This window comes from Vicia villosa, linkage group LG4 (genome assembly GCF_029867415.1).
Source record: "Vicia villosa cultivar HV-30 ecotype Madison, WI linkage group LG4, Vvil1.0, whole genome shotgun sequence".
In the NCBI taxonomy this organism is placed as follows: domain Eukaryota; kingdom Viridiplantae; phylum Streptophyta; class Magnoliopsida; order Fabales; family Fabaceae; genus Vicia; species Vicia villosa.
Window position 1 is genome coordinate 148,302,694 of NC_081183.1, and position 17,119 is coordinate 148,319,812.

Genomic DNA, 17,119 nt, shown 5'->3' on the forward strand with positions numbered 1-17,119 from the left:
AGAGAATGGAGGAAACAAATGTCGATAAGGCAAAGGAGGAGATCGCTTTGCAAGCCCGTTTTAATGAGAGAAACAAGAAGGCAAAGGGAAAGTGGCCCATGAGCAAAGGTAAAGGGAACTTTCATAATTTTAGTGGAAGAAAGTCCCAAAATTCCAAGAATTCAATATTCCAAAAGGATGAGAATAATGGCAATATGGTTGTTGGATCAAACAACTCTAGAGGAGGCAATGTTAGAGGTAAATGAGGTAGGATGATGGTTGAGAAGAGCAGCGTGCAATGTTATATTTGTCAAAAGCCTGGTCATTTTGCAAGAGAGTGCAATGCCAACAAAAAAGAATCTTGAGAAGATGAAGCTAGAGTTGCAAGAGAAGAGTTTGATGATGAGAACACACTCTTGGTCATGATTATAAAAGTAGAATGCAATAGCAACAAATTGCAAGACATAAGCAACAACAACAGTTTGAAAAACACTACTGAGCCAAAATGTAACCAATTGCAGTTTTATGCTAACCGATTACATGCTGAAGAAAACACCATGGTGACTTCGAAAAAAGCAGTACAGTGCAACAATCGATGGTATTTGGACTCTGAATGTTCAATATATATGATGTGAAGGAAAGATTGGTTTGTTACAACCAATCATGCCATGAAGAACAAGGTTAAGTTCTCGAATGATACCACTATAGCAGCTGAAGGGATCATTGATGTATCAATCGAGAGAAAGAATGGTAGACATTCTTTGATAAAGGATGTGTTGTATATTCCCGGAATCAAAGTATACATTCCAAACATTGATTCAACAATTACATTTCCATAAAAAATACATATTGACCATTACAGGAACAACAATACACCAAGACTTCATCTTTCCATACATAGCATCTGACTTTATCTTCAACTTCAATTTCTTGTTTTTCTTCTGTGAAATTTCATACAACTCCCTCATAGTTTCAAGAGCTTGGACCTCCCTGGCCTTGCTCTCATATTTACTCCTTTCATCATTTGACCTTTCGTAAATATCGGTTCGTTGTGAAATATCATCATCCCATATAAATGAGTTACAAGTTTCCTCACCTTCCCAAAATGGACATCTCCAAAACAGGCGCCCTTTGTTAAGTCCATTCTTACAGTGATACGAAATCATTCGAGCATCACACACACACCTTCTACCTAGACGGTTACTCACACTTGTGGATTGATACGATGTTGACTTCGTTCTCCTTGATGAAGATGACATCGTAACTTGCAGAAAGCTTAAGCCTTTGAAGAAGAAGAATACGACTTCTACCTGGATGTTACCATGAAAGAAGAAGAAAACGACTTGAAGAATTATGAGGAAGACAAGTTGGTACGATGGAAGAGGAACAAGGAAAGGGGCAGAAGGAAAATGAAATTAGGGTTGCAAAATACCCGGTCCCTTTTAATTATCAAAAATTATCCTACGTGTCCCATTAATTAACACAGATGTCAAATAAATTAACACAACTGACATGACACGTCACCCACCGTTAGTGGATTCTAACGGGAAGGACTAACTATGGGGACGGAAAATATTACAGGGATCAAAGTTTGAAGAAAATTTTTATAGAGACTAAAAATGAAAGTTAATATATATATATATATATATATATATATATATATATATATATATATATATATATATATATATATATATATATATATATATATATATATATATATATATATATATATATATATATATATATATATATATATATATATATATACCTCATACGTACATATCTAACCATTTATTTAATGAATAAATGTAATAATGTAAAATGTGGCAACTAACAAATTAGCATTTTATAGCCCAAACTCTAGAAGGATAAAAACATTACGCAAAATAAATTTTTTTATCAAAAAGGGTTAACTTCCACAAGATTACGCAAAGTAATTATTATACCAAGCCCACACGTGAAGGTAAATAAATGGAATTAATTAGCAAACTAACATAATCAAAATATATCCTGATTAAGTCTAAGATTCCAATCACAAATTCTTGTTCACACTCACTTGTGCTTGGCATTTACAAAGATGCTATTCCTTCTCATTTCACACACCAACAAAAAAGAGAAAGAGACCAAATCATGTACTTTTGTTCATCATGGGTCCTACACGTCATGTATATCTAATAACCTAATTAATTAAATTCATATAAATTAATATTTGGTCAATGAAATTAAACCAATAATCATTATACACATATGCATGTGACCAGATCTAGCTGCCACATGGGTTACTATTTAATCCAATTGTTAATTCAAAAATATTCTAAAGTCAATTTTCTATATCACCTAATTATATATATCTTACATTACATCAACCTTATAAATATCAAAACTTATCACCCTCATAAATCTCTCTTGTCATTCATTTTACACAAAACTTCAACATATTATCATATGTATCTTCATCTTTCACACATAAAAAGTTTCAGTGTCTGTTTCGTATCCGATGTCTGGTTCTAGACCTATCCGTTTTCTTTGAAGATTTTAGGTTGAGTTGTTCTGTAAAATAGCTAGAAGAAATTGTTGGACGTGGAAAAGTAAATATATGTATGGGAAATTGTTGCGCGGTGTCAACGATGGAATGGGCGGGAGACGATTGGGGTTCATTTTCATCAAAACATAATAACTCTAGGATGAATTCAAGCAAGGTGTTTGACGAAGTTCATGGAATGAGTTTAGACAACAAAGAGACACACAACCTTTTAGGTGCATTAAGAGCTTCTTCTGATGCTAATGGAAAAGTGAAGATTAAGATATCAAAGAAAGAGCTTGCAGTGTTGTTGGGAGAGAAAAAGAACCAAGGTGGTGGAGGAACAGGACATGCTTCAGCTGAACAGGTTTTGGTTGGTTTGTTAAATGCAAGAGATCATGTTAGCCATGATGTTCATCATAGGACATGGAAGCCTGTGTTGCAGAGTATTCCTGAGGTTAATTGATTAGGGTGAATGTTGGTGGTGGTGGGGTGTGTATAGTAGAAGTTGGTTGAGGAAAAGTTTGGGAAGTTTCTACTTGTATAAAATCAGCTAAGCTATATATATTCTCAGCAATTTTTTATTTAATTTTTTTTTCATGTTTTCAGCTTGTGTTTTGTTGTAAGATATATATGGAGGTTGAGAATGTGTTATTTTGTTTTTATGAAGGAAAAAAAACAGAGAATGTGTTATTTGTATTTTTTTGGGGATTATATATATATATATATATATATATATATATATATATATATATATATATATATATATATATATATATATATATATATATATATATATATATATATATATATATATATATATATATATATAGGATAAGGTATAGATAAAGTTTAGGTTAAGCTTGTCATATTCCTCACTAGAAAAACAAAATACTAAAAAAAAATTGTTAAAATTATGGATGTTTAAAAATTGTTGGAGGGAATTAGCAACTCCTTTAGTACATTTTTAGTGAAGAATATAAGTATATAAAATATATTTAAATTAAATTTTTTCTTTCTGTTTTAATAAAGTGTTTGATAAAAAGTATATAATTTTTTTTAAACAAGAATATATTGATAGGAGAATCCAAATTCTCAAATTTGATAAAAAAAAAATATTGAGTGCTATTTCGAGAAAAAAATTACACGCCAACTGCATCTTAAGATAAATAAAAAATAGGATTTCTACTAAATTCATAAAAATTACAATTGGGTTGGATAATTTTCCCAACAAAAGCCCATCTCCAAACCAACGCTTTCACTCCCCAAACTATATCGGAAATATTCCACGAATCTCCCCTAAACACGATGTCATTTTTAACCGTCCATAGAGTCCAACAAACCGCCAACCACACCACTCCCTCCTTTCCCTTTCTAACTTTCTCAAACTTACCAAACCTGAACCACTTCAAAAAACTTTCCTTGAAATTCTCCGCTTTATAATCAACAAAACCAATCCACTCAGCTATATCCTTCCAAACTAAATTCGAATTATGACAAAGCAAAAGGGAATGAATCGAAGTTTCTTCATTCTCACAACAAAAAACACAAGAGCGAGAAAAAAGTAGAATACCTCTAAAAGCTAACGCATCTCTCGGCGGGAGCTTATTGATGAAACACTTCCATCCGAAAGCTTTAATCTTAATCAGAACTTCCATCTTCTAAACAACCTTAAGCACCGAGTCAAACTTACCATTCGGGCCAAAAGAAGTGCGAACTCCATTGATGATAGCATAGAAATATTTTACCGTAAACCCGCCTTCCACGTCTGGCAGCCATGCCACTGAGTCGGGCCTGTCAAAAACAGGCGGAACGGCCCGCACCACATCCTGTAACAGTAGTATGTTCGCTGCTATGGCAGCACAAGACATCTGACTTCGGCAAATACCAAAGTCCCCCCATGTTCAAACTCCATCGCTCCAACCACCCATGAGGGCCACGGACACATCCTGTAAGAGAGATGAAGAAAAAGCAGAGGAAAACAATCCTTTAGAATGCCCAGTTCCATCCAATTCGAGTGCTAAAAGGGAGAATAATAATCATTTGCCACAGTAAACTTGCAAGCTAAATTAAAAAAAAAAATCCTTCGAATTAGAGTTCTCCAAAGACAATAAATCCGCCCACCAAGAAGACATGGAAACCACCCCCCTTGCAATTTCCTCCCCCGTGAACCACACGAAGCTTTAAATCAAGGTATCTTGCTTTCAAATTCTATACCACATCGTATCAGATTCCACCAGAATTCTCCACTTCCACTTGCAAAGAAGCGCCAAATTAAAGTCCTCAATCCTCCTAACTCCCAGCCCCCTCCCCCCCTCTCTATCGAGAGACAAACCACATACCAAGTCGCCCAATGAATACATCTTTTATCTTTCGTCCCTCCCCGCAAGAAGTCGCTATGAATTTTTGTGATATCCTTGACAATTTTCTTAGGGGCCTTGTAAAAAGATAAAGTAAAAATAGTTATGCTTTCTAAAATCGTCTTTAAAAGAGTTAGTCTTCCCCAAAAGCTTAAAAACCTCCCTTTCCAACTAGTCAACCTCTTCTTTAACTTCCTCATTAAGTGATCCCAAACATATAATATAATATAAGTCATAAAAAACTAAGTTAGAGAGAAAAAAAAGTATAGATCTTAATTTAAATAATTTGTTGTTACATTTAGTTTATTTTAGGAGACTGATTTTGGGTCTCTTTGTTTCAACTTCTTAAAAAAATAATTTTTATTGTATAGACATTTTAGTCAAAAAAAATTTATAAAGATTTTTAAAAAAAAAACTTTAAATAAAAAATTGATGTAAATAATTATTTTTAAAATATTATTTTAAATATTTATTTATTTTTTATAATATCAAAATTTCATAAAAACAGATAAATTTGAAGTTATTTTAAATAGCTTTTTATAAAAATTATTTTTGAAATACATTTTTTTTTTAAAAATTATGATTATGACTATGTTTTGAACTTTAATAACGTATATTTATGTTATAGGATGTCAACATTATTCATTCAATTTATATAAAAAAGATTTGAAAATTTTGTAATATTATAAAAAAATCTTTTTTGAAAATATAAAATAATCTTTTTCTAAAGATAAAACAAACTAATCTTTTTTTTTTCACTGGAAGAACTTATCTTTAAATCCAAATAAATAGTATTCTTCAATTAGTTTCTTTAAGTTGTATAAGTATTTTCTTTTTCTCTAGTCCCTTTAGGCCTGTTCCACTAGACATTTTTAGTCTTCTTGACTCATAAGACAATCAATGAGTTGCTCAATCATGCTTCCTTTATTTCAACATATCATCTTCATCACATATAAGTTCTTTGTCATTAAATTTTAACCGTTTTCATCGGTATGAATTTTCTCAACTGAAAATGACTCTTAAGTATCTCTTGTATCTAATGATATCAGACATCAACATGCTTTAACCATTGGTAAAAGAGATAACCACAATTTACCATTCTTACCATCATGTGTAATTCACATGCCAATTAATTGGTAAAAGACATAACCACAATTTACAATTCTTTTTACCATTAAGTGTAATTCACATGCCAATAATTTCTACATAGGATTCAAATCCTTCATTACATAAGTGGGTGGAGTAGCTCAGCTGACACTTGTTAGTTGGATTAAGGGAGTTATTGGTTCAGGATTGGTTCTTTCTTGAATGAGTTCAAAATTTTCTTCAATATATGCAAAAGTTTTTATTTACATTTTACTTCAAATCCTCTATATATTTATTTTTACAAATCTCTTCTTCCAAATCATCATGAAAGACGTGTAAAAATCATGTTCTCAATAGTTGATCAATATCGTATCAAGAGATTTAACGAGTTAAATAATACCTTGATTAAATTTGTTTATGTTATCTATTCAAGTTTGATTTGTTATAGAATATTAAATAAAATTGCATAGTACGAGGTTAAACCCGGTGAATAAGTAATTAGTGTCTCTTTTATGATTTTATTTGTGTTTAATTGATATTTTTAATTTATATTGATATATTGTTGATGTATTCTGTTGTTGAATTGATTTGATTTACGGCTCAGGCAAGGGTGAGAGACCGGTTTAGGTCTCTCACCGTGAGAGACTTCAAATTTTTTTTTTTTGGTTTCAAAGGATTTTCTGCCATTGGATTAAATTGGAGTACCATTGGATTGCTTCAGATTGCATAGCAGTAAAATACACTCTCACACACAATAACACTCCTTGTATTATTTGACTATTTGCTTTTTAATTTGTACTTTAGACTGAAATGACAACTTTTTTGAAATGATTGGATTTATTAAAAGCATAAAAACTATATTATATTTTCAAACGTATTACTATATTTCCATTAGAGTAGAATTTTCATAATAATGCATTTGGCATCTTTGTTATATAAACAATTTTCAAGCATAAAGGATTTATTATATATTAGAATAAATTTTACGTTTAATTATTTAAAAAAATGGTTTAATTAATTTGTTTGCATTACAATAAATTTTCATATTAATTAATTTGATAGCTTTGTTATATAAACAAATTTTTTATTTATATAAATAATTTTTTAATTAAATTACAATACATGTTTCACAATTTTCACAATTAATTAATTTGCTTATGTTATAATGTATTTTAATTCGATAATTTACAAAAAAAAAATTATATCAATTAAAAGAAAATATTAAATTTAAATAGAAATTTAAATCATTATTGATAAAAAACTATTATTTTAAATTATGTGTGAACCATGTCAGACAATCAATTGACGATGTCCGACTATTTGTGAACCACTTCTGGATACACTGATGATAGTCAACTATGTGTGAACCATGTCATGGAGTCAACACATGATTGTCAACTATGTGTTAACCATGTTACAGATGAACTGATGATGATGAACTATGTGTGAACCATGTCAGGGAGTCAACTGATGATGGTCAACAATGTGTGAAGCATGTTACAGATGAACCGATGATGGTCAGCTATGTGTTAACCATGTAAGGGAGTCAACTGATGATGGTTAAATATGTGTGAACCATGTTACATATGAACTGATGATGGTCAACTATATTTTACCATGTCAGGGTGTCAACTGATGATGGTCAACAATGTGTGAAGCATGTTACCGATGAATTGATGATGGTAAACTATGTGTGAACCATGTCAGAGAGTCAGCTGATGATGGTCAACTATGTGTGAAGCATGTTACAGATGAACTGATAATGGTAAACTATGTGTGAACCATGTCAATGAGTCAACTGATGATGGTCAACTATGTGTTAACCATGTTACAGATGAGCTGATGATGGTCAACTATGTCTGAACCATGTCAGGGAGTCAACTGATGATGGTCAACTATGTGTGATCCATATTACAGATGAACTAATGATGGTAAACTATGTGTGTCCCATGTCAAGGAGTCAGCCGGTGATGGTCAACTATGTGTGAATCATGTTACAGATGAACTGGTGATGGTAAACTATGTGTGAACCATTTCAAAGAGTTGACTAATGATGGTCAACTATGTGTGAAGCATGTTACAGACGAACTGATGATGGTAAACTATGTGCGAATCATGTCAGGGAGTCAACAGATGATGGTCAACTGCGTGTGAACCATGTTACAGATGAACTAATGATGGTAAACTATGTGTGAACCATGTTAGGGAGTCAACTGATGATGGTCAACCATGTTACAGATGAACTGATCATGGTAAATTATGTGTTAACCACGTTGAGGAGTCGACTGATGATGGTCAACTATGTGTTGACCATCTCAGGGAATCAACTGATGATGGTCAACTATGTGTGAACCATGTTACAGATGAACTGATGATGGTAAACTATGTGAGAACCATGTCAGGGAGTCAACAGATGATGGTCAACTATGTGTGATCCATGTTACAGATGAACTAATGATGACAAACTATGTTTGAACCATGTCAGAGAGTCAACTAATGATGGTCAACTATGTGTGAAGCATGTTACACATGAACTAATGATGGTAAACAATGTGTGAACCATGTCAGAGAGTCAACAGATATTGGTGAACTATGTGTGAAGCATGTTACAGATGAACTTATGATGGTCAACTATGTGTCAACCATGTAAGGGAGTCAACTGATAATGATAAACTATGTATGAACCATGTTATAAATGAATTAATGATGGTAAACTATGTGTGAACTATGTCCTAGAGTCAACTGATGATTGTTAACTGTGTGTGAACCATGTTACAGATGAAATAATGATGGTAAACTATGTGTGAACCATGTCAGGGAGTCAATTGATGATGGTCAACCATGTTACAGATGAACTGATAATGGTAAATTATGTGTTAACCATGTCGAGGAGTCGACTGATGATGGTGAACTATGTGTTGACCATCTCAGGGAATCAACTGATGATGGTCAACTATGTGTGAACCATGTTACAGATGAACTGATGAATGTAAACTATGTGTGAACCATGTCAGGGAGTCAACTGATAATGGTAAACTATGTTACAGATGAACTGATAATGGTAAATTATGAGTTAACCATGTCGAGGAGTCGACTGATGATGGTTAACTATGTGTTGACCATCCTAGGAATCAACTAATGATGGTCAATTATGTGTGAACCATGTTACAGATGAATTGATGATGGTAAACTATGTGTGAACCATGTCAGGGAGTCAACTGATGATGGTCAACTATGTGTGATCCATGTTACAGATGAACTAATGATGGTAAACTATGTTTGAACCATGTCAGAGAATCAACTGATGATGGTCAACTATGTGTGATCCATGTTATAGATGAACTAATGATGACAAACTATGTTTGAACCATGTCAGAGAGTCAACTAATGATGGTCAACTATGTGTGAAGCATGTTACACATGAACTTATGATGGTCAGCTATGTGTTAACCATGTAAGAGAGTCAACTGATAATGGTAAACTATGTATGAATCATGTTACAAATGAACTAATGATGGTAAACTATGTGTGAACCATGCCAGCGAGTCAACTTATGATGGTCAACTATGTGTTTACCATGTCAGGGAGTCAATTGATAATGGTAAACTATGTATGAACCATGTTACAAATGAACTAATGATGGTAAACTATGTGTGAACCATGCTAGGGAGTCAACTTATGATGGTCAACTATGTGTTTACCATGTCAGAGAGTCAACAGAAGATGGTCAACTATGTATGAAGCATGTTACATATGAACTGATGATGGTCAACTATGTGTGAACCATGTCAGTGAGTCAACTGATGATGGGTAACTATGTGTGAAGCATGTTACAGATGAACTAATGATGGTAAGTTATTTGTGAACCATGTTAGAGAGTCCACTGATGATGAACTATGTCTTAAACCCTGATTTCCATCATGACCACTAATCACTGTTAGGTAGGTGTCGTCCATTAACTTAATGTTTTTTATCATAAAACCTCATTCCCTAAAAATCAGGGTTTACCCTCGCTTTTGTTTACCTTGTACCATTGCTTTGCCTTTAGGGGATCTTTAATGCACTGACAATTTCATTTCTTTTATATGTGCCCAATTTTCAGGATTAATCAAGATCCTTTCAGCCACGCGCCATCAGATAAAAAAAGCTAAGTTCTAATCTTTTTTTATTTATTTAAATATAATTTTACTTTTAATTTTTGCCTTATAAATAAAATTAGGGTTTACTTCTACTGTTAATGAATTTCTCCTTCACTCAGCCCTATTATTTTCATTGTAATTTTCAGGGTTAATCAAGAGTTCAAGGAAGATCGAGGCATTCAATGTTTAAAACTAATTATCGATCCTTCTTATTTTTCCGCCTTTTAATTTCCCCCATCCCCGCAGGTGTTTATTGTAATAGCTAGGATTTTCATTCTGCCTTTATTTTTCTGCTGTGGTTAGTAATCTTAGGGAGTGCAAGCCTTGAACTGAATTAGCTCACTAATTACAAGATAACAATATCTGAATTAAACACATGATTGTTGCACACACGCACCTCTAAGGTAACGCCTCTTATTGCCTGTTGCATTCGATTTCGATCAAATAGTCAAGTCCCTTCGAGCATAGGGATACCTTAGCTTGCTGCCTTTGATTCAAAAATCACCAAGTCCCTCCGATAAAAGATCATAGTCCCTTCGAGTTGCCTACGATAAATATGATCTCGTCCCTCGATTAAATGGTGATAGTCCCTTCGAACGCTAAGGTATCCTTACTGTTACCTAAATGACTATTATATCCTTCCCTTAGACTACTTGCCCTCTTTTCAAACATTCAAACAAGTGAGCTAAGCAATTAAGAGCCCATGGATAACCATGGATGCAAAGGGTGCCTCACACCTTCCCTTATTATAACCCCCCGAACTCAAAATCTTTCAAAGATCTTTCCTGTTCTTTTAGCCTTTCCAATTGGATAAAATAAAAGTCGGTGGCGATTCTTGCTATCCGCACATTTCGATAATAAAGTCAGTTAACCATATTACACTATGTGTGAAGCTTGTTACAGATGATGGTAAACTATGTTCGAACCATGTCAGGGATTCAACAGATGATGGTAAACTATGTGTGAACCATGTCAGGGATTCAACTGATGATACTAAACCATGTGTGAACCATGTCAGAGATTCAACTGATGATGGTAAACTATGTGTGAACCATGTCAGGGATTCAACTTATGATGTCGAACTATGTGTGAACCATGTCAGGGATTCAACTGATGATGGTAAACTATGTGTGAACCATGTCAGGGATTCAACTGATGATGTCGAACCATGTGTCTACCATGTCAGGGATTCGACTGATGATGGTAAACTATGTGTGAACCATGTCAAGGATTCAACTAACGATGGTAAACTATTTGTGAACCATGTCAGGGATTCAACTGATGATGGTAAACTATGTGTGACCCATGTCAGGGATTCAACTGATGATGTCGAACCATGTGTCTACCATGTCAGGGATTCAACTGATGATGTCGAACTATGTGTGAACCATGTAAGGGATTCAATTGATGATGGTAAACTATATGTGAACCATGTCAGGGATTCATTTGATGATGTCGAACTATGTGTGAACCATGTCAGGGATTCAACTGATGATGGTAAACTATGTGTGAACCATGTCAGGGATTCAACTGATGATGTCAAACCATGTGTCTACCATGTCAGGGATTCAACTGATGATGTCGAACTATGAGTGAACCATGTCAGGGATTCAACTGATGATGGTAAACTATATGTGAACCATGTCAGGGAATCATTTGATGATGTCGAACTATGTGTGAACCATGTCAGGGATTCAACTGATGATGTCGAACTATGTGTGAACCATGTAGGGGATTCAACTGATGATGCTAAATTATGTGTGAACCATGTAAGGGATTCAACTAATGATGGTAAACTATTTGTGAACCATGTAAGGGATTCAACTGATGATGGTAAACTATGTGTGAACCATGTCAGGGATTCAACTGATGATGGTAAACTATGTGTGAACCATGTAAGGGTTTCAAATGATGATGGTAAACTATGTGTGAACCATGTCAGGAATTCAACTGATGATGGTAAATTATGTGTTAACCATGTTAGGGATTCAACTGATGATGGTAAACTATGTGTTAACCATGTCAGGAATTCAACTGATGATGGTAAACTATGTGTGAACCATGTCAAGGATTCAACTGATGATGGTAAACTATGTGTGAAGCATGTTACAAATGATGGTAAATTATGTTCAAACCATGTTAGGGATTAAATGATGATGGTAAACTATGTGTGAACCATGTCAGGGATTCAACTGATGATGGTAAACTATGTGTGAACCATGTCAGGGATTCAACTGATGATGGTAAACTATGTGTGAACAATGCAAGGGTTTCAACTGATGATGGTAAAATATGTGTTATCCATGTCAGGGATTAAACTAATGATGATAAACTATGTGTTAACCATGTCAGAGATTCAACTGATGATGGTAAACTATGTGTGAAGCATGTCAGTGATTCAACAGATGATGGTCAACTATGTGTTAACCATGTCAGGGATTCAACTGATGATGGTAAACTATGTGTGAATCATGTTAGGAATTAAACTGATGATGGTAAACTATGTGTTAACCATGTCAGGGATTCAACTGATGATGGTAAACTATGAGTGAAGCATGTTACAGATGGACAGGAGATGGTTAACTATGTGTGAACAATGTGAGACAGTAAATTGATCATGGTTGACTATGTATGAACCATGACAGGGTTTCAACTAATTATGGTAAACTATGTATGAACCATGTCAGGGATTAACTGAAGATGGTAAACTATGTGTGAACCACGTCAGGGATTCAATTGACGATGGTAAACTATGTGTGAACCATGTCAGGGATTCTACTGATGATGGTAAACTATGTGTGAACCATGTCAGGGTTTCAACTGATTATGGTAAACTATCTATGAACCATTTCAGGGATTCAACTGAAGATGGTAAACTATGTGTGAACCATGTCAGGGATTGAATTGACGATGGTAAACTATGTGTGAACCATGTCAGGGATTCTACTGATGATGGTAAACTATGTGTGAACCATTTCAGGGATTCAACTGATGATGGTAAACTATGTATGAACCATATTAGGGATTCAACTGATGATGTCGAACTATGTGTGAACCATGTCAGGGATTCAACTGATGATGGTAACTTATGTGTGAAGCATGTCAGGGATTCAACCGATGATGGTAAACTATGTGTGAAACATGTCAGTGATTCAACTGATGATGGTAAACTATGTGTGAACCATGTCAGGGATTCAACTGATGATGGTAAACTATGTGTTAACCATGTCAGGGATTCAACTGATGATGGTAAACTATGTGTTAACCATGTCAAGAATTCAACTGATGATGGTAAACTAGGTGTGAACCATGTCAGGGATTCAACTGATGATGGTAAACTATGTGTGAACAATGCAAGGGTTTCAACTGATGATGGTAAAATATGTGTTATCCATGTCAGGGATTAAACTAATGATGATAAACTATGTGTTAACCATGTCAGAGATTCAACTGATGATGGTAAACTATGTGTGAAGCATGTCAGTGATTCAACAGATGATGGTCAACTATGTGTTAACCATGTCAGGGATTCAACTGATGATTGTAAACTATGTGTGAATCATGTTAGGAATTAAACTGATGATGGTAAACTAAGTGTTAACCATGTCAGGGATTCAACTGATGATGGTAAACTATGAGTGAAGCATGTTACAGATGGACAGGAGATGGTCAACTATGTGTGAACAATGTGAGACAGTAAATTGATCATGGTTGACTATGTATGAACCATGTCAGGGTTTCAACTGATTATGGTAAACTATGTATGAACCATGTCAGGGATTAACTGAATATGGTAAACTATGTGTGAACCACGTCAGGGATTCAATTGACGATGGTAAACTATGTGTGAACCATGTCAGGGATTCTACTGATGATGGTAAACTATGTTTGAACCATGTTAGGGTTTCAACTGATTATGGTAAACTATGTATGAACCATTTCAGGGATTCAACTGAAGATGGTAAACTATGTGTGAACCATGTCAGGGATTGAATTGACGATGGTAAACTATGTGTGAACCATGTCAGGGATTCTACTGATGATGGTAAACTATGTGTGAACCAATTCAGGGATTCAACTGATGATGGTAAACTATGTATGAACCATATTAGGGATTCAACTGATGATGTCGAACTATGTGTGAACCATGTCAGGGATTCAACTGATGATGGTAACTTATGTGTGAAGCATGTCAGGGATTCAACCGATGATGGTAAACTATGTGTGAAACATGTCAGTGATTCAACTGATGATGGTAAACTATGTGTGAACCATGTCAGGGATTCAACTGATGATGGTAAACTATGTGTTAACCATGTCAGGGATTCAACTAATGATGGTAAACTATGTGTTAACCATGTCAAGAATTCAACTGATGATGGTAAACTATGTGTGAACCATGTCAGGGATTCAACTGATGATGGTAAACTATGTGTGAACCATTTGAGACAATCAACTGATGATGTTCGACTATGTGTGAACCATGTCAGGGATGCCGTGATGATAGGCAACTATGTGTGAACCATGTCTGACAGTCGACTGATGATGTCCAACTATGTGTGAACCCTTCAGAGAGATCAAGGTTTTGATGTTCTATTTAATCTACTTTTTGGGGCTTCAATTCAATCCTTAGTTTTTTTAGTTTTCGTGTTTCGATTTTAATCTCTTTCCGCATCGTAAAAAAGATATATATTTTTATTTATTTTTGGGTTGTGTGGAAAAGGGTTTCTTAATTTCTCTGTTGTGATTTGTGGGTTGAATGCACAGTCCCAAAAGATGATGGAACTCTGGTTTCTTATGTTGGTTTTAGAATCCAACACAACAATGCTCTTGTGTGCTCTGGTCAATGTTCTGGTGTGCTCTGGTTTTTCTCTTATGTAAATGTTTCGTGTCAGTGTGCTTCTTCTATTGTGGTAATGTTATTAGCCTGAACCCATTTGAAATTTATGCGGTCGATTTTGCTATTCTGAATCTATTCACATTGACGGTTCCTTTTTGTTTATTTATTATTCTTATTTTACTATTGTTATTAATATAGAATACTCGTGAATCGACAATTTGTTGCTCATTCGAAACTACAAAGTTTCTGAAGCTACAACTACTTCTAATGTTGAGATTTTACCAGGTTCAGTATATTTACTCTAGGAATGAAGAATGTTGAGGTCCATATTTATTTCTTTTGTATTAGTCACATTCTATTCTTCTGTCCAAATCTTTATGCAGATCCCAAACTGGCTTGGAGACGAAAGACAATCTGTTCACATTACCCGAGACATATATGGAATCTCAAAAAAGAAATGTATGGTACAATTTCAATTGATAAATACCCTGCAATTGGATTTCCAAGTTTGGTTTTATGCTTTATTTTGAATGGAATTGTTTCTTTGCAGTTAAACAATTTAGGGGAGACAACATAACTGTTACGATAAGCACCTTTAGAAGAAATTCGTAAACGGGAACTGTCATCAGCGCTTCATGTGTATTTCAAGGACTGGCTATATCGTAGAATTTTTTTCCCACTCCTTCTTAACTGCTTTTAATTCTAACTTCTTTCACATCTATAAGGTTACTTTATCTTTGCATTTTAGCGTTTGTATGTCCTTCAAATTCAGACTTGTTCTGGAACAAACTTTCTGTTTCTCTTGCAAATGTTGTGGAAGTTTCTTTGGCACCTGTTATGTGGAGTCTCCTACAATGTATCCTTCTACCTGTTTCTGCCGTGAATGTTTTATGAAACCCCTGACAGATTCAATAATCACACATCTGCTATATAAAAGATTTTCAAAGATGTTGTTGTTGTCAATAACTAGAGTCCTTAACTGTAGAGTCCATAATTTTTTAAAAACAGTAACATTTCTGCAATCTTAACTTCATATTTTCCTTATTTAGTGCTATATGTATTGAATATTTAGTGTTATAGCCTTTTCTATTTTACATATTTCTTGTTCTATGATAATTTTTACCAATAGCTTATTTGATATCACTTAAGAGATACTAATATAAATGTAATCTTACATTTGACAAAAATTTACATGCTGATTTATGTATCTCATTTGAAGGTCCATTTCATTATTGAAGGTGACGGGCCTAAGCGTGTACGGTTGGAAAAGATGAGAACCCCGACAACTGTTTGCTACCTGTCGTACATATTCTTCATCAGGATCAATGAGCAAATGTTGTGTGCAAAAGATCTCAAATCCAAACTGGAAACAGTCTCTGGTTTGCTGCTTGATTTGAAAGCTAAATTAACTTCTTATATGGAATCAAAGTTAAAGCAAGAAATTGATGAAGAGTTTTCAAAAGGAGTCCTGGAAGAACCAGGAAAGAAGACATTCGGAAGTTCATTGTTTTGGGATAAGAGAAAATAAGATGATTTTATATTGTGTATATAGTCTTTAGTTATACTAAACCTCAAAGATTTGTTTTGAGATTCGATTGAATGAAATAAAAAAATCCAAGTTTCTGATTTGAAGCACTTTGAATGGCATGGTGTGTGCTTATTTGAAACTCATTATTTTGATTGATACTAGGAAGAACTCATTATTTGAATATTGGTTGATTCACAAGGTGAGAATATTGTGAATCTTCAGATGACTACATAAAGACTAAAGTCATATCCCTTTTATATAATCAATTTATCTACTTTCATCAACTTTAACATGCATTGCATAGTAAGAATACTACTTGAGTGATTAAGCATAATGAGTCTAATATGTCATACAAACTTAGTTAATTGATTAATAATTTATCCACGGTGAACTAAGTATGAAGGAAAATTATTAGTTAAATGAATTTGATATTTAGTTAATACATGAACCATATCAAAAACTTGAAAGAGAGAACATTTTAAGAATTGGAATTTGAGTCATTTCCCCAAAGCTAAACGAAATAATATGGTTTTATGGATCAATCCAAGTTCCATATAACTAGTACATGTATTTGTGTCAGAACTAAGAACTAGAACTTGCAAGGGTCTGAACACTAGTTTTATGCCATGGAATGTAGAGATGCTCCACAAGGTTATAAATTCG

General features: G+C 34.1%; 1 protein-coding gene across 1 annotated transcript; it reads left to right on the forward strand.

Moving 5' to 3' along the window:
• The first annotated feature begins 2,354 nt into the window (after window positions 1-2,354).
• Window positions 2,355-3,202, forward strand: LOC131599911 (uncharacterized). The gene has a single exon (XM_058872148.1). It carries the CDS (start codon window positions 2,583-2,585, stop codon window positions 2,967-2,969), a length of 387 nt encoding a protein of 128 aa, XP_058728131.1. The 5' UTR covers window positions 2,355-2,582; the 3' UTR covers window positions 2,970-3,202.
• The last annotated feature ends 13,917 nt before the right edge of the window (window positions 3,203-17,119 follow it).